At 56.8% G+C, this 24,384-nt stretch overlaps 1 protein-coding gene across 1 annotated transcript in view; it reads right to left on the reverse strand.

The window, feature by feature from the left end:
* Positions 1–3,169: 3,169 nt before the first annotated feature.
* MYO15A (myosin XVA) overlaps positions 3,170–24,384 on the reverse strand; it is a 52,275-nt gene continuing 31,060 nt past the window's right edge. The window contains exons 41-64 of the mRNA XM_043583303.1: positions 23,287–23,408; positions 22,988–23,047; positions 22,443–22,518; positions 22,003–22,118; positions 21,797–21,915; positions 20,858–20,999; positions 20,448–20,559; positions 20,285–20,359; positions 19,599–19,777; positions 18,842–18,957; positions 18,495–18,567; positions 18,155–18,227; positions 17,826–17,899; positions 17,495–17,577; positions 15,907–16,037; positions 14,408–14,502; positions 14,077–14,154; positions 13,689–13,785; positions 12,519–12,679; positions 11,336–11,469; positions 9,225–9,358; positions 8,764–8,897; positions 7,347–7,487; positions 3,170–4,270 (exon numbers count right to left, since the gene is read on the reverse strand). Coding sequence (XP_043439238.1) covers positions 4,169–4,270; positions 7,347–7,487; positions 8,764–8,897; positions 9,225–9,358; positions 11,336–11,469; positions 12,519–12,679; positions 13,689–13,785; positions 14,077–14,154; positions 14,408–14,502; positions 15,907–16,037; positions 17,495–17,577; positions 17,826–17,899; positions 18,155–18,227; positions 18,495–18,567; positions 18,842–18,957; positions 19,599–19,777; positions 20,285–20,359; positions 20,448–20,559; positions 20,858–20,999; positions 21,797–21,915; positions 22,003–22,118; positions 22,443–22,518; positions 22,988–23,047; positions 23,287–23,408 — 2,627 coding nt within the window. The 3' untranslated portion in view covers positions 3,170–4,168. The remainder of the gene's footprint in view (positions 4,271–7,346; positions 7,488–8,763; positions 8,898–9,224; positions 9,359–11,335; positions 11,470–12,518; positions 12,680–13,688; positions 13,786–14,076; positions 14,155–14,407; positions 14,503–15,906; positions 16,038–17,494; positions 17,578–17,825; positions 17,900–18,154; positions 18,228–18,494; positions 18,568–18,841; positions 18,958–19,598; positions 19,778–20,284; positions 20,360–20,447; positions 20,560–20,857; positions 21,000–21,796; positions 21,916–22,002; positions 22,119–22,442; positions 22,519–22,987; positions 23,048–23,286; positions 23,409–24,384) is intronic.

Here is a 24,384-nt window from a genome sequence, read left to right on the forward strand (position 1 = left end):
TCGCACACCTGCTTGACAGAGAGGTGACCATCTCAGTAAGGAGAAAAACTCCCAGCGTCTCCTCTGTGGAGCCCAGCTCCCCTCACCCAGGCAAAAATGAGGCTCAGCTCTTCTCTAGGTCTCGACAACCCCTCCCATCCCAGGCACCTCATCCAAAACTTCCACGTGCTCCTTCCTGACTTCTAGAGCCAGAGCCCTCACCTCTCTGAGCCTCACAAGAGAAAGCACACTCTGGAGCCAGCCTGCCTGTGTTTGAATCTTGGCTAGGCTTAGTGGTCACCTGCTTCATTTCTGTGGGCCTCAGTTTTCCCATATATGAGATGGCAAAAATAGTACCAACTAACTGGGGGTACTTGGAGGGTTAAATGGGTCAGTATATGTACAATGCCTGGTGCAGAGTAAAAACTCGGTAAGAACGAGCTTTTTTTTTTTTTTTTTAATTTTTTTTAACGTTTATTTATTTTTGAGACAGAGAGAGACAGAGCATGAATGGGAGAGGGTCAGAGAGAGGGAGACACAGAATCCGAAACAGGCTCCAGGATCTGAGCTGTCAGCACAGAGCCCGATGCGGGGCTCGAACTCACGGACCGCGAGATCATGACCTGAGCCGAAGTCGGCCGCCCAACCGACTGAGCCACCCAGGCGCCCCAAGAACGAGCTTTTTAAAGAAAAAAAATTCCTCCCCACCCCAGACATCTATTTGTATCCTATGCTGGACCCAACGATGACCACTTAGAAGGTATTTGCTCTAACACTTCTGTCAGTGTTTCCAGTTTCCAAAGAAGGGAGTAGAGGCTCACAGAGGGCAAGGAGCTTGCAAAAGGCCACACAGCTAATCAGCAAACGTGGACTTTGAACACAGGCCTCTCTGGCTTTACAGCCTGGGCCTTCAACTACCAAGCCAAGATTCTCTCAATAGGCTTGTGGGTTCTGGGCAGCAGAGGCACCCCGAGGCAGGGAGGGGAGTATCTGGACACCAGAACCTGAACAAGTCTAGCCTATTGTTGCACACAGGGGTAGCAATGAGGTCCTTCTGGTTACTTTTTGGTGCCCAAATAAGGCACATCCTGTCACACCCATCTGGGACCTCAAGCCTTTACCAGTTGACTGTCTCAGACTCCCATGCCACCTAGACATTTCTCCTTTATTGTTCTCACCACACACTAGTCTGGGAACCCTGAGGCTTGGTCCCTTCGCTCTGGATCTCCCCACACTTACCTGGAGTTCCTGTCTTTCTGGGTCCTGGCCCAGACAGAGGGGCCTAGGACGCCTGGGGAACACACTAGGGGCTGACTCTTCCGTCACCCCCAACTCTCTCCACTCTGCCTTGTGGGGATTGTTACCTCCTTTTACAAGGGCCTGAATTGCTGATGCTATCATGAGTCTCCAGAACAGCTATTAAAAGCATGAGCCATGGGGCACCTGGATGGCTCAGTTGGTTAAGCATCTAACTTCGGCTCCGGTCATGATCTTGCGGTTCGTGAGTTTGTGCCCTGCATCGGGCTCTCTGCTGTCAGCGCAGAGCCTGTTTCAGATCGTCTCTCTCCCTCTCTGCCCCTCCCCTGTTCTCTCTCTCTCTCTCTCTCTCAAAAATAAATAAACAAAAAAAAAAAAAAAAAAAAAAAAGCACGAGCCTTATGTCTTAAGGCCCAGGTCCTGAAATCCAAAAGCTCTGGTGTTCTGGTTATCCAGTGCCATGTACCAGGCCACCCCCAAAACTCAGACTTCAGTCACCTGTCCAGCTCACCAACCTGCAGTCTGGCCAGGGCTGGGCTGAGAGGCTCCTCTCTGTCCCACGCGTACCAGCAGGGCCCCTCAACTTCAAGGAGCCACTTCCAAAGGGCCTCACTCACATGGCCCACCTGTATTCTGAAGCCCACAAGGCCTCTCACCTCTCACCTGGGCAGAGTGACTGTGGCAGGGGCAGCCCGATGGATAACTCACTCTTTCTGCCTCCTCTTTTCCACTTGCCCCATGTTCCCAATCAGCTATATGCACTGGACTCCTTATGTCGGGGCCAGGCTGCTTTCTGGGGAAGCCAGCCTGCCGGGTGAAGGTGGGACAGCCCTGCGGTATGGGCGTGAAGGGCTGTTCCTTGACCTTTCCTGTCTCGACACAGCTGGATCGATCCCCCAGAGATAACAACTCCTCCGCACTTGTCATCACCAGCAGTGTCTGCACCACAGAGTTTCCCAGCTGATGCTACAGCAGCTCCCCCCTACTTTGGTCTCCCTGTCCCCTACATTCACTCAGCTCTGTGGCCGGGATGATCTTTTCAAAGTATGATCTGAGCAGATTCCCCCGTCTCCCACTGAAAAACCTTTGAACGCTCCTTGTGACTCTTGGGATGAAATCGTACAACCTTAGTGTAGCCTGCAAGCCTTACTCAGTACCCCCTGCCGGCCTCTTCAGCCTCAAGTCCTCCACTGGTGATGTCCCCTCCAGGGTTTCTGCACATGCTGTTCCCTCCCCTCATCAGCTAGCTAGCTCCCACTCCCAGATTTTGTCATGGCGTATGGTTCTTTAACTGTGAGCAACTCCCAGGGCTTGGCAGCTGGCTAGGACACAGTGGGTGCTTAATAAGTACTGATAGAGAGGCACCTGGGTGGCTCAGTCGGTTAAACGACCGACTTCGGCTCAGGTCATGATCTTGTGGTTTGTGAGTTAGAGCCCCGCATAGGGCTCTGTGCTGCCAGCTTGGAGCCTGGAGGTTGTTGCGGATTCTGTGTCTTCTTCCTTCTCTCTCTGCCCCTCCCTGCTCATGCTCTGTCTCTCTCTCTCCAAAATAAAATAAACATTAAAAAAAATTAAGGGGCACCTGGGTGGCTCAGTTGGTTAAGAGTATGACTTCAGCTCAGGTCAAGATCTCACGGTCCATGGGTTCAAGCCCCGTGTCGGGCTCTGTGCTGACAGCTCAGAGCCTGGAGCCTGCCTCAAATTCTGTGTCTCCCTCTCTCTCTCTGCCCCTCCCCCCCTACTCACATTCTGTCTCGCAAAAATGAATAAATGTTAAAAAAAATTTTTTTAATTAAAAAAATAGGTATTGATGGAATAAATAAATCCTTCCTCGGGCACCGTGGCTCCAGCTACCTATGCCCTCACATACTTACCAGGCCTTCTTCTCCCGAGACTAGTGCTTCCCTCCTTCACAAGTTCCCCAAAGCACCAACACTTTCCATCAACATTTATTTATTCTTTCATGTAACAAGCATTTTTCAAGTGCCTACTCTGTGATAGGCATTGTCCTAGGCTCTGGGGGATACAGTAGAGAACAAACACTGTTTTTGCCGTTTGGAATGTTCATTCCCCTCCCCTCCATCTATTCTTAACGAACTCCTACCCATCCTTCAAAACCCAACCCCAATGTCCCATTCTTTGGGAAGCCTTTCCCAGACTTCTTCCTCCCCAACCCTGACATAAAACTTCTCTCTCCCTCCACTACACCACTCTCAAAACTTGTGTGACCCATCCAATGACGGGGGACTGGGTTGGGGCTACCTAAGAAGTATGGAGTTGGGGGACAGGGCTCTGAAGGGAGAGGAAAGGACAGAGGTCTCTGCAGGAAGCTCTGTTCATGGGCAGTGAGCCAGGGGCATAGCTGGGCCTCCAATTCCTGCCTCCTTCCTTAGGCTTCTTTTCCAGCTCCTCAGCCAACTGGCTGGAGAGAGGAATGGCCGCCAGGCACACCTTTTTGCATAGAAATGACCAAGGGTCACAAATCCCAGCTGAGCGGCTGCGTGGGGAGCACTCAAGGAGGACGCGTGAGGGGCCGAGATGTGGACGTGGTGCAGATTTGAACATCAGAACGTGGGTAAGCCACACACAAAGTCCAATTTGACTGGGCCATTGGTGTGGGGCTTCTCTAGCACAGGTGGGAGTCAGGGGCGGGGCCCACAGTGGGTATGTGACAGAGGGCCCCACAGCCCCGCCTTTGGAAGTTCCTCCTGTTATCTGACCCAAGTTTGCACACTGCAATTCCATCCCAACTCTGCATCTGTCATTTCAGGTTCCCGGGGACTTAGGTCATTCCTCCTACCACCTCTTGGTCTCTCCTCCACCAAGGGTCTGGCCCCTTACAGGGATCACTGGCCCAGAGAGGCCCAGTAACTCCCCTGGGGCCACACAGCAAGCCTTCTGGCAGAGGGCAGCTGGAGGGCTGGGGGCCGGGTCAGAGTAGCGTAATCTCGCTGGGGGGCAGCGTAAGCCGCTTCTCCCGGGCACTGAGCAGGTTCTCCACGTGCACAGCCACCACTCGACACAGCTCCAGGCCCTGCAGGAGAGACCGTGAGAGTCCACGCACCCGCCGACGCTTCCCCGGCTCTCGCCTCAGGGTGAGGACCAGTGGCTCCCACCTTTGTCCCCACCTCCCCCAGGGTCCCGGGAGGAGTGTGAGGAGCCGGAAGGGAGAATTGTTGGGTTAATAGGCTGGAAGGGGTAAGTAAGCAGGAGATCAAGTGCATCTGGTTTGCTTCTGGCCTTGCTGAGTGTGATCTGTGTGACCTGGGGCCAGTAGGGTCCCAGTTTACCAGGGCTTGCTTGCCTCACAGGTTGTGGTGAGGATTCCGTGAGATTTTATTACATGTAAAGCCTTTAAAAATTAAAAAATCTTACTCTAGTCAATGAGTGGTAAGTTTCTAACTATGCGTTGCCATGGTCAACACGGGCACCCACAGCCTAGAATAAGCGGTGGCCCAGCCTCAGGGCTCCTGGATGGGGTACGGAGTAAGAGGCAGAAGAAAATTAGGGCAAATCCACCCGAGTGTGGTTTTCAGACCCAGGTGGTGGTGGGATCCCCACAGGGACTTCCGGGGGCAGGGGCACAGGGGCTGCTCGGAGAGAAGGTAAGCATAAAGGGCAGCACTCACTGAGCTGTAACTGTCCTGACAGCTTCTGCATCTTACCCCTTCTAGTCCGCACCGTGTCCCTATGAGGCAGACACTTTTAGACTCCATTCCACCGGCGAGGAAACTGAGGACACGACCATGAAGCCACTTGCCCCAGACCTCACATCTGGTAGCTGATGGGGACCTGAACCCAGGTAGCAGGAGGCCCAAGGCCACACTCCCAAGTGCTCCGTGCTGACTTCAGCGGTGTCTGCCCCACCCCGGAGGGGCCACCTCTCGTAATGAGATCAGAGTACGTATGATGGGCGTCCTCTGCTCCAGTCAGTCCTCCAGCCAACCCTGCCACCCACGTGCTACGATGCCAGGCCTTACTGGGATTGTTGCACGTTTGACAGGGGTGCAAACTGAAGCTCAAGAAGAAGTGGGGCGGGTGGACCTCAGATCCCTTGAGATCCCTTCAAGGGATAGCCTGTCAGAGGTGGGCCACACGGGGACCTAGGACTGTCGGCTGCACTGCTGCTATACTCAGACATCACCTCCTCTTAGAAGCCTTCGCTGATTACATGCCAGATAGCTCAGCTACACCTTTCTCAGCACTGACCACGGTTTACTGAAGAGATTCTTTGACCTGGGGCTCCATGAGGGTCAGGGCTGAGGGGGTCTCAGTCACTTCGGTATCCCTACAGCCAGTGCAGGGCCTGCTATGTAGAGATGTTCAGTGGTTATGTGTTGAATGAATGTGTCCCCCCAACCTCGAACATGCCAGAGGCAGAGGCAGAAGTGGCAGCAGTGGGGTCTGCAAGGAAGTAGAAAAGCCAAAAAGGCCTCCTCTAACCATCCATCCAACTATCCATTTACTAAGCATTTACTACAGGCTCATTGCTGTGCTATGGACACAACACGGACAAAACAGACACAGCTCTGGCCTCTTGGGGCTGGCGTTCTGGTGGGGGAGACATAATATGTAAGCAAATAACTGATCTGCAAGCCATAATGAGGTCTACCAAGGTGGAGACAGTGATATATCAGGGAGGAGGCTCAGGAAAACTTCTGGAAAGAGTGATGTCTGTGCTGAAACTCAAATAAAGGGAAGGAGGGAGGGAGCCCTGTAACGAACCAGGGAAGAGCACTCGGGTGGAGGGAACAGTGAGTAGAAAGGGTCTGGGGCAGAGAGGGGAGGGCAAGCTTGGCAACAGGGAGCTGGAAGAGGCTATGGCTGTGAGCAGAGGGGAGGGGGTGAGAGCAGAGGCCAGAGAGGTGAGGAGAGGAGGGGACAGGGATGGAAAGGACCTCTAGGGCAGGGCCTGAGTGCCTGGGAAGGTTCCAAGGTAAGGTGGAGAGGCCTGTTGGTCTCCGGGGGGAGAGGACGAGGGGTCAGAGCAGGAGACAGAAAGATGAGGGCTGTCACGGCAGATGCGGTTTTCTCAGGGCCAGAAAGGGTGCCGGAGGGAGGGCTCAGACTCAGCAACATTTAGAGGTCATCCAGGAGAGGGGGCAGCAGAAAAAGGAGCCCAAGAAAGAGCAGAAGGTAGGTTCGCTGTGCTGGGAGCTCAGAGAGGAGGGTTCTGGGATGCAGGCTAGGCCAGAACGTAAGGCCAGGGTGGGTGGTGGGCTTGGCGGGAGTGGGATTGGGGCGCGGCAGGAAGCAGACTGGGGAGCTTGGTCCTGAGTTGCAGGCTCTCCAAGGGGCACAGGGAGCCAGAAGGGCTCTGTTGTGTCCCTCAGAGGCAGGGCTGGGCGGTGGGAGTTCCTCCCTCTTGCCCTGGGAAGTCAGCCCCTCCAAGGCAGGCCCTCTTGTGGGGGCTGATCTTAGGCCCAGGTCTTGAGGGGGTGTGGGAGGCTGGCAAGGGCAGCTGTGCATAGGCCCTAGCCCTGATCCCACCTGTCCCTCGGCTTCAGTCTTCTCTCTCAATGGGGTGCGAACTCTCACTCCAGGGGTATGAGACTTGGAAGGGAGCCTGTCAGTCATGCTTTTTAAGGAGCAGCCATAATTGCTGCAAATATGGGAAGGTACAGGGCAGGTGGACCTGAGTTTCCTTGTCTATCACACGGGGACTCCCCCTCCCTCCCTTCAATCCCAGACCCCACCATCCATCTTCCAAGCCTCAGTCCACGTGAACTTCCTCAAACTTCCTGTGTCTCTGCCTCTCAACAACCCTCTATGGCTGGCTCTCTAGTGCCCTCAGGAGAATGCCCCAGATTCTTAGCTTTCAAGACCTCCCCTGCCCTGCCCGTGTCTCCCTGTTCCCCATCAAACTCCTCAATATACTGCAAATAACCTAGGCCCTTCTTTCCCTGCCAAGATGCTTCACTGGGAGACCACCCTAATGACCTGTAGTTCTATGCTCAGTTGGGTTAGATCTGTCCCCAGCACTGGGCTGGACACTCTCTGGGGCATGGCCAGGAACTGACCTACTATAGAGCCAGGCCCAGCGGAGAGCCTGGTGAGTGGAATGAAGGGAGGGGCCGGGTGACAAGGCCTGGGTGCCGGGGCTGGGTCACCTGCTCCAGCTGTAGCTGCATGGTGCGCTGGGCTGTCACATCCCCCAGGGCGATCTCCACATACGGGTAGCTGGAGCTGGCCGTGGGTCGCTGGGTCCGAGTGGACTGGATCTCCTTTAGGGGGAATTTCACCATCAGCTCCTGGAGGGGGAGGGGAGGAGACAGGCTTGTGGGTGGGACAGTCTCACCCCTGCTTGCCTCTCCCCTGAGATCACATCAGCAGGAGGCAAGTCTCGGCTGGAGTAGCAGTTCCCCGGCAACTTGCTGGGTGACCTGGGACAAGTCGCTTTACCTCTCTGGACTTCAACAAACACTAACAGCGTGCCAGGCACTGTCCTGAATGCTTGGGACCTGAGGGTGAGTAAATGCCAGTGGTGCCCTGACCCTCACATCAAAGCTGCTTCTTAGCACCTCCTCTCTTTGTCTGGAGCTTTCTTTCTGCCCCCAGGAACAAACTCGGAGCACACGCAGGGAAAGCCAGAGCGATGAGAGTTAATGCCTTGATTAATGACAGAGGGCGACACGGCAGGGAGATACCCCAGCTCCCTCGCCCCCAGAACAGAGGGCCTCCTCCAAGGGCGTGTTCCTTCCATGCTATCTCCTAGGCCCCCAGCTCAACTGAGCGCCAGTCCCCACAGGGGCCACTTGCTGCTAACACACTCTTCCAGAAGGTGCATTCCCAAGGGCGTGTTCCATGCTATCTCCTAGGCCCCCAGCTCAACTGAGCGCCAGTCCCCACAGGGGCCACTTGCTGCTAACACACTCTTCCAGAAGGTGCATTCCCAAGGTGTGTGAGGGGTCCCTTCCTGGTCTCATTTCCTCACTCCAGCATCTCCTAGAATCACCTCCAAATAAAGTCCTAACCCCCAGCCCCTCAGAATGTGACTGTGTTTGGAGGCAAGGCCTTTCAAGAGGAAATGAAGTTGAAATGGGTGCGGTCAGGGTGGGCTCAATTCAAACCTGACCGGTGTCCTTACGAGAAGAGGAAGACACCAAAGGTGTGCACACAGAGAAAGGGCCATGTGAGGACACGGGGAGAAGGCGGCCATCTACGGGCCAAGGGAAGAGGACTCAGAGGAAACCACCCCTGTCAGCACCTTGGTCCCCCACTTCGGGCCTCCAGACCAGTGAGAAATGAATGTCTGCTGCTGGAGCCCCCGGTCTGCGGACCTTGGTCACAGCAGCCTGAGCAGATTGTGCGCCGTTGGAGCGCTTTTCACGGTTGACCTTTCACCTTCACCACAGCCCCGTGGGGCGGGCACCACTATCCCCATGTTCCAGATGGACAAGTGAGGCTCGTGGTGGGGAAGAGATGTTGCCTGAGGTCACGCAGCCACACAGCTCGCCCGCCCCCCGGAAGGCAGTGCGGCTCAGAGGAGAGGGGGACGAGGGGCAGGGCCAGGCTCAGGCCACTCACATGGGTCTCGGTGCTGAGGAAGTTGAGGCCGTTCTGGTTGACGGCAAGGATGCAGGGGGCCGGCACGGCCACGTTGCTGCAGCTCTGGACGAAGAAGAAGGAGGAGCCGAACATGGGTAAGGCGCTGAGGAGGCCTGGTGTGGGGAGAGGGGGGCGGTCGGTCAGGGCGGCGGCCAGGGCCAGCCTGCAGCCTGAGTTTCCCCCCGGCTGTGTCCAGCGTATGGGTCCTCGCCCCGGGGCTCCCCCCACCTCTCCAGCCGCCCCAGCTGCCCAGGGCCACCCAGAGCCTAGGTGCTGCCTTGATGGCAATTTTAGAAAAATGTTCTGTCCAGGCAGGCGCTCAGCTTGGCTGGCACCGAAAATGCCTTGGTGCGAAGAAAAAGGTGCCTCCGTCCCCACCCTCCGGGCCCCCTCATCAGTAGAGCACCCCGTGATGATCTCCCCCGGCCCCAGACTCTTACCCAGAAACTGGGCACGGGCCTGGTGGGGGCTGAGCGCCTGCGTCTGCTGCCGGTGCTGACCGACCAGGTTGAGCCAGGCCGAGCCAGCCATGGTGCGGTAGAGCTGGGCCGGGATGTAGTCCTGGACCTCTCGCCTGCACGTGGAGGGAAAAGCGATCCTGAGCGGCCACCACCACGCGTGCTCCGTGCAGGGCCTCAGCCCATCCCCACCGCGGGGCAGGGTTAGGCCAAATGGATGTGATCTTTGCACCCTCCCTGGAAGGCTAAATGCTGGCTGTCTAGTGCTCGCTCAGCGTCTTGGGACACAGCAGGCGCTCCATAACCCTGGCTGGTACCACTAGGCTCCCTGTTTGGAGAAGGGGGAACTGAGGTTCTGAGAAGGTCCCCGACTAGTCCTCGGTCACACAGTGACTCGGTGAACTGGGGGGCCGAAGCTTGGACCCAAGGTGCGTCAGTCCTTTGTAGCCCCGATTCCCGAAGAGAAGCCCAGGCCACAGGGGTGAGACGCACAAGGGTGGGGGTAATAGCAGGGTAGGCAGAGCAACCACCAGCAGCTGGTCAGAGATGGGGCAGAGAAGCACTGGGTCCCAGGCTGGACCCCTAGGGCCATCAGACCCCCTACTCCAGTCCCCTCTCTCGGACACACGCTGGCTCTCTCGGGGAAGCCCTTTTGCCTCTTGGGGCATCTGAGAAACACCAACAGCAATGCCAGCCCATCCCAGCTGCCCCGGGCTACAGACTGGGGAAAGGTTGGGAGAAAGTCTGGGGAGCCTCCTTCCCCCAAGAGACCCCCGGGGCAACAGCTTTCCTTCTTTATACTGCTCGGGTAAAGGCCTGGCATCTGGACCTGGCCTCCCTAGGTTTGGATTCCAGTTCCCCACGATTTACTGGGTAAGCTTCAGTGAGCCCGGTAACCTCTGTGAGCCTCAGTCTTCCCATCTGTAAAGGGGGAAAATACAGTGTAGTCGGGAAGATTACCTGAGGTAACGCAGGCAGAGTGCCTTCCAAAAAGGAAAACTCAGGGAGATTTTTGTTTTCCAGGACTGGGGTTATAGCTTTATGTGCTCCCTTGGCCTTTTGCTTAAAATTATAATAAAAAAAGAGCTTTACACATTGAGCACTTACTGTATTACGAGCTCCTGGACATATACCGTACCTACGTCACCTTTACTATTATTCATCCCAGGGGTTCTCGAGGTGTGGCTGAGGGTCTGGGAGGTCAAAGCCACCTGCCTAATAATGCTAAGACATTATTTGGCCTTTTCCTCTCCCGTTCTCTCACAAATGTGCAGGGGAATTTGCCAGAGGCCACATGACATGTGAGATCCCTGCAGACTGAGTGCAAAAGCACATCTGAGAATCCAACGGCCTTCCGTTAAGCCAGCTGGTAAAGCGATCTGCAAAATGTAAAACTGTGCCACTCTTCTCACTGAATTCTTTTTGGAAAATACAGCTTTTTATAAGTTGTTTGCATTAATGCGTAATATGAATTTACACTACTTGAGTTATCCTTACTTCTCACGTTATCACAACATACAATTATTTATGTTCGAGCATAATACATTAGACTTATTTTTCAAATAAGAAATCAATATTTAAATAAATCAATTTCAACTTTGACGCAGGTAAGTATATTGATACCGCAACCCACGTACATGAAAGCTCTTTGGGGTCCTATTTTTAAGGGAGTAAAAATATTCTGAGACCAAAAGTCTTAGGATGACTGATTCATCACCTCTTTGGGGACGTCGGCTTAAAGGCTGCCTGACGCCCCAGAATTTATTTAAGGAACCTCCTGTTGTCAGGGGTTGGGGTTGCTGTTGCAGGTGACACTGAGGTGAACGCTTCTGTGGCCACAGGGTGCGTGTATCTCAAAAGCTTTTTGATCATCCCGTTTTCTCTGAGCTATGAATACCAGCCAGAAGCAACCTATTGTGGAAGGAGGCCGAGTCCCAGCTCACGCTGCGAGGCTGAAGATTTCAGCCCCAGACCCAGGCCAGCCGCTCCTTCCCAGCCAGCTTCCCAGACACTGGTGCAAGAGTAGGGCCCAGGGCCTGAGGGATGGTGGGGGGCTGCGGGGGGAGGAGGCTGACAGGTGGGCAGGTGCTCACACGCTGGGCAGGTACGAGTGGTCCTTGGCCCGGTGCTGCAGCAAAGCCAGCTTGGACACTTGCTGCAACTGTTGGTCGCTGGGCCGGCTGGCCGGCACGCTGCTGAAGAGGCCCTTCAGGTAGTCGGGCAGGACCTGCGGGGGAGAATTCCACAAGGGCCTGCAGGCAGGTATGCGCTCCTGCCTTCGTGAGGGGAAGGTGGGACACGTGCAAGTTTAATAGTTCCAGTCCCACTGGCTTCGGGGCTGGGGCAGCCTGCCCCCTCCCCTGGGCTTTGGGGAATAGGCACGTGAGGGTGAGCTGTGGGGGCCCTGGCATCGAAGTCCCTGTGGGAGTCCCCACAGTGGCCGGGAAAGAGTGTCGTGGACACTCTTGAATGCGTGCAGCATTCAGGAATGGCCAGGGGTCCGGGGTTTCTGAAAACTGGGCACGCACCAGTTGTGCATGCTGGGGAGCACCGCGAGACCCCAATACACTAGATCTGGGGCAGGACTAGAGGATCTGCATCCTCCCAAGTTCCCAAGGGATGCTGCTGGCCCGTAGGCGGCAGCTTCACTAACCCCGTGCCCAGCTGCACAGGGCTGGTCGTCAACAGCCACAGCGTGAGGCCGTGAAGGCTGAGTGGCAGTATTCTGTACCTGGAATAGCGGAAGCTTTGGCACCAGCTCGACAAAAACGTGAGCCCTCTGTCCGATCCCTCCCACCAATGTGAGCACAGCAGGGAAGAACCCAGGTTTTGTAAACTCCATGGTCCTGACTTACCTGAATCTCAAAAGGGAATAACACGAAGACAAAAATAACAATGCCAGCAAGAGCTGGTCTGGCGTTTAGACAAGGGACAGATCGTGCATTCAGAGGAGGAAGTCAGGAGGAAAGGGGAAGTCAGAGCCGCCTCGTGGAAGAGGTGCTGTTTGGGGCGGCCCTAGCAGCGAGGACTTAGGTGAGCACAAATGCAGGAATCACAGGGCAGATGGAGCGATGGCGGGTGGAAAGGCCCACGAATTAGGTAGTGAGGGCGACATGGTCAGACCGCACCGCAGAGTCCATGCAAGGGAGCCTGGGCATCAGGGCTAGAAATGGGGCTGGAAACATGAAGGCACCAGATGCCAAGTCTGTGCAGTCTGACTTCACACGGGGGCGCCTGGAAGGTTCCAGAGCAGCAGAGTGGACCACACGCGCTGACCTGGTTGTAGTGCATGGTCACATATAGCTCATTCTCGAACTTGAGTGGCTGATCCCAGAGCACACGCCGGAACCAGAGCATGTAGCCACCGTCCACCTGCTCCATCTCCGAGGCCACGTCCAGGATGTAGGCACAGCGGCTGAGCGGGCACACGTGCTGGCCTGTGGAGAGCCGGGGGCGGGTGGACAGCCTATGTGCAGACCCCCGGCGAGGCCGCGGCCCCACTCCAGGACACGGAGTCCTCCCTAAAGCAGAGCGTGTTTGTGGAACAGGGTGCCCAGTGTTTGTGGAACGTCGATGACCAGGGACGGGAATAACTCCAGCCAAAGCTGCAGCCCACCTAGGTCTTGGAAAGTGCCCTGGGTTCTGCTCAAAGGAAGCCCGGCCCCCTCCCAGAGGACACTGGGGACAAGGAGAAGCACAACGGACCTCAGGTCATGAGACCAATGGGTGCCTTTCTCCAGAACTCCTTCAGGAGAGACCTCTCTCCGGGTTCCTGGAACGGGCGGAGGGTGGGGAGGACTGGGGCCTGCCGGTGAGGGGATCTGAGTCTGTGAGGAACGTTTCAGTTTTTCCTTCTTGCGTTGACATTTCTGCTCCCCATCCCGTATCTTCAGTAACATCGTACTGAAGAAGGGACGTGTCATGACGATAAAGCCCAGACTCTTGAGGCCAATCTGCTGGGGTTTAAATCCCGACTGTGTGTGGGGCTCCTGGGTGGCTCAGTCGGTTGAGCGTCTGACTTCGGCTCAGGTCACAATCTCACAGTTCGTGAGTTCAAGCTCCGTGTGGGGCTCTGTGCTGACGGCTCAGAGCCTGGACCCTGCTTCAGATTCTGTGTCTCCCTTTCTCTCTGCCTCTCCCCTGCTCACACTCTCTCTCTTTCAAATTAAAAAAAAAAAAGGAAAAAAAATAGGATATAAGCTCCCTGAGGGCAGGGCACACATGCTCCCGGCTGAACAGGCCCGAAAGGGCAGAGGCAGGAGTCAGGGAGGGCACAGTCCTCCATGAACTTCGGGTCTGGTAGGCAAGACAAACGTACAGAGCTGGGGGTGCTTGGCGCACAGGAAATTTCTCACACAAGGCAGCAAGGGCTTCCTGGAGGAAGTGGCATCTGACCTGGGCCTTACAAGGCCGGGCCCAGTGTGCTCAGTCCTCCTGACCGCTCACCTCGGTTGGTGACAACGAAGACGACGTACTCGCTGAAGGCCTCGGGGCGAGTCAGAGCCATCTCAGCACAGATTTCTTCTACCACGTCCAGGGCCACCTGCAGGGAGGAAGGTGAGGCTGTGACAGCCAAGCTGATCTCTGTCCTCCTAGTCCACCCAGGCCCTGGGAGCCCAAGCACAGAGTTCCTCAGGCCCTCTGCAGGGACACAAAGGATCCTCTGAGGACTGCCAACCAGCCTCATGCAGGGAAGGAGCACCGTTTTTGGAGTCTGAGAGACTCAGTGTTCAAATTCTGCCTCTGCAGTACGACTCTGAGCCAGGTCCACCCCAGAGGCTGAGGTGCCCCGACCCCTCCAGCACCTGCCTGCCAGAAACATTCCCTCACTTACGGTGCATGTTTTAATTTTGAGGTGGCGTTCAAGGCCTCCGGGGAGAAGAAAGAGCTGCCTCTTGGAACTGCGGCCCGCCTGGGACAAAGAGAAGGGAGGAGATGAGAGAGGCTAGGACTTGGGACCTGGGCCAGCAATTGTCCCCTGCCATGTTAGTCCCTGAGCCAAGGGGCTCTGGACAGGCTTGTGCAGGAACACTTGTGCACCTGGACCTGATAGGGCCTGACGGCACATCTCTGAGCAGTGAGTGCACACGGGGTCTCTGGACAGGGCTCATGTCTCACACTCATCCTGACGTGCCCCCACCCCCCACCCCCCACTCCACGCTCACCAGCATGGCCCGAAGCTCCATGCTGCTGGGGAGCTCCACGCGGCCACCGAAGCGCAAGGTTTTCTGCACGTTCTGCTCACAGGCCTTGGCAATCCCTACAGAAACAGGGAGTCAAGGCCTTGCCCGGGGTAGGCAGCGGGGCAAAGAGGCTCTTCTGGCCACCAGCCATGAGCCCACTGGCTTCTCTCCACAGCCTATGGGGCATTTACTCTCCTGTTTGGTAGCTGAGGAAGCAGCTCAGGGAGGGACGGTGATTCGCCCAAGGTTGGAGCTGGAGAGCTGGCTGAGGTTAAGAGCTGCATTCGAACCCACAGCTCACGTGGTTAAAGCCTTTTGGCTAGCCCACAGTCCCCTTGGCTGCCTAGGAGCCTTGGAAATAGCCGTCACCTGCAGCTGTTGACTGGCGGGGTATGTCCCCAACAGGCTGCGTGGCTATGGTAATGTGGTTGTGCCCCTGCCAGCTGAGACCCCCTTGCCAACCGCCCTTCCTCACGCAAGGGTTCAGGGCAGAAGATTCCACCAAGTTTCTCTGTTTCTCTGTATTAAATGTGCCCTCACCCTGCTCTGGGGAGGTCGAGGCAAGAGTTCTAGGGCACATTCTGCTGTCTTCATGGGTCTGGGAGCCCTGCCTCATGGAGCTGGGTCTATTCATCTTACACTCTGGGAATGTTAACCAAATCAAAGAGGATGATTCATGGAGTGCGTGGGTGGCTCTTTCAGGTAAGTGTCCGACTCTTGGTTTTGGCTCAGGTCATGATCTCATGGGATTCATGGGATCGAGCTACACATAGGGCTCTGTGCTGACAGCACGGAGACTGCTTAGGATTCTTTCTCTCTCTCTTTCTCTCTCTCTCTGTGCCCCTCCCTTGCTTGTGTGCACGCTCTCAAAATAAATAAACTGAAAAAAAAAAAAAGAGAGAAGGATTCAGAGGCAGACAAATTGAGGTTTCCTATCTTCTTCATGACTGCCATGAGGATCACAGAGCCCTAAACGTTTTTAAGGGGAAATCCAGGGGTTGCTTCGGAAACAAGGGTGTGTCCGAGGACCGGCCCCTTCCCTCCATACTTTTAGAGTAGAGAGGCTGAGACCCTGCCACCAGCTGGGCCTCACCCCTGCCCAGACCCACCCAAGACCCTTGTTGATTTGCAATGGCCAGAGAAGCAGGGCCTCAGCCCATACTCCAGGCCCTGCGCCTCCTTCCTCCTCCCACATGCCACACATTCCCACCTCTAGGCCTTTGCTCCTGCCACTCAGTCCACCTAGAAATCCCTTCCATGTGCTCACTACCCAGGGCCACACCTCCTCCAGGAAGTCTTCCCTGACATGCCACTCTCTGCGTTAGATCGGATAACCCATCACATCAGCCCCTGTGGGACCCCTGCAAATGTTTGGGGACAGAATTAATACTAGTAAACATGTGCATGTGAGGGACCAAGCCCTTTGCGTTTCCGCCCGCGGCTGGCTTCCCAGCCAATCCCCATGAAGACAGGTCCCTCACCCTGGAAGGGCAGGCCCGGAGTCCGGCTCACATCTTGGAGGAAGCGAACAAGGTGTGGCTGGAGGACCTCGGAGCAGCTGTGGTAGGCAGCCACGATATACAGCAGCCTCCAGCCTCGCTGGCAGCTGTCCCTGCAGGAACACACACACAGGGACACACTGCGGGTGGCCACAGCCCTGGAGGGCCATGCCAGGAGTCTCCAGGACGGGGCTGGAGTTCTTTGGCTCTCGGGCAGCTCCTGTCTTGTGAGGATGTTCCTCCTTGGCCAGTGAGAGGAGGGCGGGTGGGCCCCAAAGCCATGCAGGAGGTACGATCTGCTCGGGAAGCCAGGGTGGGAGATAGGGAGAGTAGGAGATGAGGCCCTTGACGTGACATGCCGGACATGCACGCACGCACACACACACACACACACACACACACACCCCACGAGGATTCCCCGGTAGAATCCCTCTGTGGAGGCTCCTGGGTGAAGGTCCTTGAAGGAGGGCAAGGGGGTGCCTGCTGGGACTGTGCGGAATAGTGGTAGGGGAGGCCTGGGCATGTGAAGGGACAGGGGGATGTGCTGAGTGCTTCCAGAATTCCTGGGGGGATAGAGAGCAAGTGGGAGAGGTAGAGTAGACAGGGACAGGAGGATGGATCTGGCGGTAACAAGAACATCACACACTGGGCACTTGCTGGGTGCTCATCCCGCAAGACACAGTAATTCACCTTCACACTGCCCTGGATGTGAGGCTTTCATCTGTGGGGACCTGCTGGTGTCTGGGGACGGCATTTGGGCTCCTTTAAGGAAACACTCACGCCTCCCTAGGTCACTGTGGTTGGGGGATGGGCATGGGAGCCAGGTCTGACCAACTAGAACCCTGCAGTCTGCTGGCCTCGATGATGTTTGGTTTAGGGATGGTTATCTGGTCCAGGTCTGGCCAATTAAGGGTTCGGTCTTCCTTTGGATATGGTGATTGGTTTAGGGACAAATATTTGGCCCAGTACTAGCCAATCAAATCTGTGTCCTCCAGCCATTGTGGTTGACTCAGGGATGGCCACAGGACCAAGTAAGCCAATAAGACTGGATTGGGTCATTTTTGCTACAAATATTGGGTCAATCTTGCTTTCCCTAGGATTACTGAGCTGGAAAATGTGTCTCCAGAGCTGGTATCTTACCAGCATATTGGAGATACTACTTAAGAACGCTATCAACACAGAGAGAAGCAGATCCAGAATATAGAGAAAGATGCTTCCTAATGACACTTGGATCCAGCTATGCCTGAACCCACGTTTGGACTTTTTAGTCACCTGAACTCTTTTGCTTAAACCAGCTTGAACTGGGCTTCTGTCGCGTGCAACCAGGAACCTGGACATACACATTACTGCTGCCGATTTATAAAAGAGGAAACTGAAGCTCAGAGGACAACGGCTTGTCCCAGACCCGGCAATTCCAAGTACATGTACTCTGCCTACTGAGTGAAGGAGAGAATGAGGGGGGAGAATCAGGAGGGAAGGCCTGGGGAGGTGAGAGGCTGAACTGGCCCCTCCTAGAGCAAGGACACAGAGTGGGGACAAGAGGGCAGAGGTAAAGGCCCAGCTCACTCACTGCTTGGTGCTGGTGTTGTCTGTGATCTGCTTCACAACCTGGCAGTAACACTCGTCCCGCATGACTTCATGGTCCCCACACAGCTGAAGGAGGGCAGGCCAGGTCACATGCCGAGGCCACGCCAAGGCCCACACCACACACACCAGGCACACAAGAACAGGGTGAGCACCTGGAGAGAAGCCTGGGGTCCCTTCCCCAGCCCCCACCCCACCTGCAGGATGTACTCCTCTCTGGGCTTGCCATCCCCGTGTCCTGCAACTTTGGTTGACAGATGGGGAAACTGAGCCACACAGCAGGAAAGGAAGCATCTGACAAAATCGGCTGGACTGACCTTCAGGAGGGTGTAAAGCACGTCCAGTTCGCTCTGGCCCTTCAGCGGGGCATCGCCCATGAACCTCATCACAGCTGTAGGAAAGACCTGTCCCACTCAGGCCACCAGACACCCAGCTGCCCACTCACCCCAGGGCATCCCAAGGTTGGGTCTGTCCCTGGGAGGCCATGGCCAAAGGCAGCTGGGAGGCTCCTCTTCCCTTAAAGGGTCCCCAGGTCTGAGTTGAGGAGAGGGGAAGACTCTGAGGGCCACAGAAGTGGGATGAGCAGGGTCACACAGTGCTGGATCCCCCCTGACCCAAGGCCCCGGCCACAGTCCCAACCCCACACCTAGGAACATGTCGGTGGCCATCTTGTTGAGGCTGCTGTCGCTGAGCTCGATGAGAGATTCCTGGAGCGGGGTCTGTGGGGGGAGGGAGGGTCCGTGTCATGATGGCGGACGGACAAGTCAGAAAGAGGAGGGCCACATGAGACAGGAGAGTCCCCCTCACAAAAAAGGAGACAGGTTTGACAGTGGGACGGATGCTGCTCCTGGGAGGAATCCAGGCCCTTGGGCTGCTGAGGGCTGGGAGGGGTCCCACTGAGGAGAAGACTGTTTGCCCGAGGGGCCTGGGAGGGGGCTCTGGCGTCATCATGTTACAGATGGGGAAACAGGCCTGGGGCTGGACACCTTGGTGAAGCAAAGCATGTCTTCCAAGGTTCTAGACTCCCGACCCTCCTTGGATTTCAGCCTGAGGCCATCCCTGCAACAGGAAACAGGTGCTACTGACAAGTCTTGTCTCCGAGCCTTTGGCTACATCCTTTTCCCACACAGAATGTTCTTGACCCAATGTCAGTCAACCGGGCACGAAGGCTCCCATGGCTCCCAGAAGCGGAGGCCGCAGGCGGACCTCACATCGGGGTGGTTTCTCATCCCCCCGCCAGAAGTGGGGTCTCCCCGCCTTGGATGGCTGGGAGAAGCCCCAGAAAGACCCTCCCCTCCTCAGAGTGAGGATAAGGGGTGGGGCCGCCACTCACTGGGGTCTCCTCTGAGGGTCTCGGAAATACTTCTGGGCAAACTCAAGCATCGTGTATGGTGGGAGAGTCAGGCCGTCCTCTGCACGGTCAGGGGAGCCAGCCCTGACTGGGGGACCCTGCGGGAGGGCCAGAGCTAAGAGGGCCTGCCCTGTCACACCCGGTCACACCTGGTCACACTCAAGGATGACTCTGGCCAGACCCTCTCAGGCTGCCCCCCACCCCACCTGATCTGGCCCCACCGCCATTCACTTGTCCTGGCACCCTCTGCCTGGTCACACCCACCACATGTCCAGCTGACCCCCTGCCCCCCAGCCCTGCCACATCTGCCCCCACCCCCACCATACACATCCCATCCCAGGGTTGGCCTCCCCAACTGCTTAGTCCTAGCTGACCCTGCCCCTCACTTCTTAGTTTTACCTCACTCCACCCCTCACTGGTTCCATTCCACAAGGCTGACCCTGCCCCATTTGGCTGGCCCCACCCCCTCCCAGGTCGACCACCTGCTGGCCCCCAGGCTGGTCCTGCCCCACGGGCCTCATCACAACCCTTCTGCTGACCCCCACCATCCTTACCCCATTTGGCCACACCTCCAACCACCTCTGGTCAGATGCCACGGGTCACACATCTGGCTAGCCCTACCAAGTTCGCCCTGTCCCGGCCAGGACGACCTTGCTCCTGTCCACCTCCACAGTCGGGCTGACCACCACCCACCCACCTCCGCTGTCTCAGCCCCATCACCTGGCCCTGCTGGTCTCACCTCCCTCCTGCGGCCCACCTCCCGTGCGGCAGCCGTGGAGGCCACCGCAGCGGCCACCGCAGCAGCACGGCCCCGGCCAGGCTCGGCTGGCAACTGCAGGAAGTCAGGGGCGGCCGCAGGCTGCACCAGCTCAGAAGGGAAGCGGCCCACACGCCCGTGGATGGTCCCAAACCTCCAGCCTGGGGGGGGGGGGGGAGGTAAAGGGTCTGAGACAAACAGGAGGGTCTCGTCTTGGGACTCAGGGGACCCTCTAGGTATACTCGAGAACCTTCTTGACCCTGCCTCAGTGCTCTGTGAGGGAGGCATGTCACGGAGCCTATCTGCAGACGAGGAAACAGGGGAAGGGAAGACATTCCCTCAGCGGGAGATGGAGCAGAAAACACGGTGCTTGTAGACTCCCAGGCAGAGAGAGAGAGAGACCTGGGCCACATACGTGGGAACACGAATACTCATGGAGACCCCACATCCAGATATGGAGGCAGAGAGCTGGGCTAGGTGGCCACCAGGAGGACCTGGCTGGCCAGAGCAGGCACCCGAGGAGACCTGGCCGGGCCAGAGCCCCCTGGGGCACCGAGAAACCCCCACGGAGCATCTGCAGTGTGAGTGCATGAAACCGGGGCAGACTGTTTAGCTTTTCCAGGTTTGGGAGCATTGGAGACCGGACCGGGGGGATCGGGGATATCCACCAAAGTCAGGGCCTCTGCGCCGCAGCTCCTCCAAGTACACGACCTTCTTGCGGACCACGCATCCGGCACTGTAGCCTGGGGGTGAAGTCTGTATCAGCACCTGGAGGGAGGCCCCCTTGCCCAGCCTCCCCCTCCCGTACCTGCTCTGTCCCACGGCCCTGACCCATTCGAGGTGGCTCCAGGGGCTGCAGATGAATGATGTCGCCCTTGTGGAAGGCCAGCAGGGCCGGGTCCTCGGGCAGGAAGTTCCTCACTGCGACCACATAGTCTGAGTCCTGCGTCAGCCAGGGGCAGGGTGAGGGGCTGCAGTCCCATCGCCCTCCTCCCAGAAGCCTGGGGCCACTCCCCTGCTCCTCTCCTCTATAGGTATTCCTTCCTGATTCATCAGGGAAGGGAACATTCCCCAGGTGAGAGAGGAAAGGGCCATGTAAAGCACTGGAGACCTGAATGAGATGAACCCAGGCACCAGAGTCCACGCACAGGGCTTACCCATTCCATCCCTCACCTGAGCTTCCCCACTGGGGCCAGGGACCCAGCACCTGAGGAGGGGGGCATCTGTAGGGCGATCCTGACCTTCTTCAGCTCCAGGATGAAGTCATCCACCAGGGTCTTGACCTGGTGGGCTCGGGCTGAGAAGAGGATGACCTTCTCGCTGGCCAAGTTGAACTCCAGCATGTTCTGGGAGGGGATGGTCACAAACAGGATATCCGCAAAGCTGGAGAACGGGAAAGTGGCATGAAGGCAGGGCTCCCTGGCCAGAGGTGCCCTCCTCGCCACCCATCCTTCTCATTCTGCCCTGTACCATTCCCAAAGCCCAGCCCCGCCTCAGCCCCCCTGCCCCTGCCACCGGGGGACCTGAGAACTTGCCCAGCCTCCCCTCCCCATCCTGCCTGTGGCTCCAGCTCACTTCTCATCACCCTTTGAACTGACACTCCAGCCCTCACTACCCTTTGCCTTTCTCTCTTTTTTTTTGTTTTTGCCTCTTGATCCAACCCCCCTGGTTTTGCCCACACACGTATCTCTTTCACCCACTGACCAAGTTCTCTGCATCTTTCACGCGACCGATGAACAAGGCTCTACTCCTGTCCTTGTGTGACAGAGAACAAAAGGGGCTGCTGGCAGGGGAGGGGGCCCAAGGACTCAGTGAGGTCTTATGTCAGAACACCCTTCCCTTCCCGGCTGCACTAAAATTTGGCTGTTCACAACACAGACACTGTTCGCTGCACAGTGAGCTCTGTGAGGGCAGGGCTGAGGTGTGGTCTGAAAGGCAGGAGAGGGTAGTAATGGGCTCCCAGCTCATCCGCTTCCTGGCTGACCTGAGAGCAACTTTTCTCACTGAGCCTCGGTTTCCCCATCTCTAAAATGGGCTTGCTTATAGGGCTTGGCCCAGAGCCTGGCACATCACAGGCACTCGGTAACTGGCTGGGAAAAAGTCAGTGAGGAAATGCTAATGCCAGTCCCCTAACCCCGTCTCCAGCTGACCCCATTCTCGCCTGCCTGCCTCCCGGTCACCTGTACGTGCGCAGAACCTGCAGCTGCCCACCAGCCTCCCGGCTGCCCTTGACCATCCGCAGGAGTTTGATGCCCGTGTGGGACACAGCTAGGATCTGCACGCCAGTGCCCACGCTGCCCTGGGGTGGGGATAAGGGACATGTGAGAGTCTCCTAGCCTCATCCCTGAAGCCTCTGGGTGAGCAGGGGCTGGCAGGGGGCTCGCACCGTGGCTGGGAAGAGGCGGGAGAAGTAGACCTCCCAGCTGTCGCGTGCGGTGCTGACCACGGCCCGCTTCACACTCTCTGTTGCCAGCGGCCGCTGCGTGTCCAGCTGGTTCTGGGCTGAGGGATGCCAGGTCAGGTCAGGGATGGGTCTCTCCCCTCCCCCGCCAGCCCACATTGCAGGGAGGAAGGCTGACACCCAGCAAGAACGTATTGGAAAAGTGGGTCCTCACTGGCTACACTGGGAAACTAAGATCCACGGACAGACAGGATGACCAGGGCCACACGCTGTGTTAGGCAAAACTGAACTCAGAGTGGCAGCCTGGCCATGGAAGAGGCCAGGGGTGTCTGGGAGGCAAATGGGGCTGGGTTCGTCCTCTGGAAAGGGCCGGCTTGGCTTTGGCTGGCTATGCCAGCAACGTCCCTTCCCTCCCCCTGTGGTACCAAACAGGGCCTTCATCTTGAGCCTCTCGTCCTCGGAGATGCGCACGCAGGCCTCGGACAGCGTGTCGTGGACGATCTGTGGGAAGGGGCCAAATGCGGGGAGCTCGTGGGGCCCCCCTCACCCCAGCTGGGAACTCAGGCTGGACGGTTCCAGGGTGAGTGGGAAGGTAGAGGGTCCTATTGGTAGAGCAGTGGGGTCATCTGTGTGAATCAGATCTCATTTACTAAGGACCCTCCCCTTTCTCCTCTTTTCCACAACCAGTGCTGCCCTTCCTAGGCCTCAGTCTCCTCATCCACATGGTAGGGCTCGGATTCGACTTCTGAGTCCCATCTAACACAGACAATCCGTGTGTCTGGTTAAATCGAACCGTGGGCTTGCTGACCTTGTCCATGAGGGTGGGAAATTCACCAGAACAACCCCCCATCGTCACTGTGGTCAAGGACCCCAAATCTAAGAGTACGAAAGTGAAATCGGCAGACGGCTAGTCTATGTACCCATTGCCCTGATGAGTACACCGAGCCAGAAAGGGAAGAGAAGTCCTCACCTGCCGGAACAAGAGGTCTAGCTGCACAGGGTGGCTGTAGCTGTCCTTGGGGTAAAACACCTGCGGGACCGGGGCTCCTGTGAGGCCCTCTGGATAGTCCCCTCACTGTGCCTCACACTCGGCCCCACCCCCAGCCAGATACGGCTGGCTCCATACCGCCAGGGCCCCTAGCTCTGACTCTGCCCTCTGGCTCAGACCAGGCTCCTGTGCCCCCACTCCCGCCCCTCCTCCCCGCTCTCTGCTAGGGAGGGGGCCCTGCCCCCATCAGCCCCTGCTTTGGCTCCACCCTGGCCAGGTACCTCTTTGCGCAAGAAGATCCTCCAGGGGGCATCCTGGTAGCCGTAGTAGTTGGGGTTGACTAGGCGGTGCAGACGCGTCTGCAGGGGTTCCTCGGGGGGCTCCAGTGACCGCGAAGGCGCCACTGGGGAGCACAGTGAGTGGGACAGGCATGAGTGAGAGAGGCAGGGCTGATGAGGAAGGGGACAAAGGGGCGACCTCCTGTCGGGGAAGGGGCGGGGGCTGGGTGCTCGCCCACACCCCAGGCTGCACACATACCAATCCTGAGGGCACACCTGTACAATCCTACCACTCAACCCTGGCTCAGTCCTTCATTTGACACATACATGCGACACCCTCGTATATGCAGCAGGTCTGTGCTAAAGGCTGGGGGTACCACGGTGAACATTATAGACAAAGAGCCCGCCCTTGTGTTTAAAGTCTCGTGATAGGTGTAGGTAGAACAGACAATTAAGAAACAACAAAGCTCTCAATTCTAGGAGCTGGGCTGGAAATAAATGTGGGCTAGCTGGGAAAGAGTCTAGGGGCTGGTCTGTGAGGGTCCTTTGGTCTCGGTGATCTGGCGTACCTCTCTGAGAAGACACTGAGCCAAGACTTGAATGATGAGAAGGCATGCAACGATCTTTTGAGGAAGAGCATTTTAAGCAGAGCAAGTGCAAAGGCCCTGAGGTAGGAGTGGGCTTGCTGTGTTCCAGGAACTGTGTGTGCCAAGGGGATAGTGGGAAGGGATGAGGTTGGGAAGGTGGGCAGATCATGCAGGGTCTCATAGGCCATAGTGAGGAGTCTGGAGTTCATCCTTAGAGTCACGGGAGAATTTCTGGCACGGACATGATGTGAGCTGATTTACATCCGTTAAGATTCACTGTAGTTACCATAGGCAGAGAAAGTAAAGATTAGGGTTCCAATGGTGATGCTAGGAGGGCTGGTTTAGACACTTGATCTGACACTTTTGAACTGTGTGATCATGGTTAAGTCACTAACCTCCCTGCGTCCGTTTTCCATCTGTAACATATAGACAAAAATAGTACTTCCTTGAAAGATTTTAGTGAGGATTCAGTGAGGCCAGAGTGGGCCTGGCCTGAAGTCAGTGTTATTTAAGT

The sequence above is a fragment of the Prionailurus bengalensis genome, chromosome E1 (assembly GCF_016509475.1).
Source record: "Prionailurus bengalensis isolate Pbe53 chromosome E1, Fcat_Pben_1.1_paternal_pri, whole genome shotgun sequence".
In the NCBI taxonomy this organism is placed as follows: domain Eukaryota; kingdom Metazoa; phylum Chordata; class Mammalia; order Carnivora; family Felidae; genus Prionailurus; species Prionailurus bengalensis.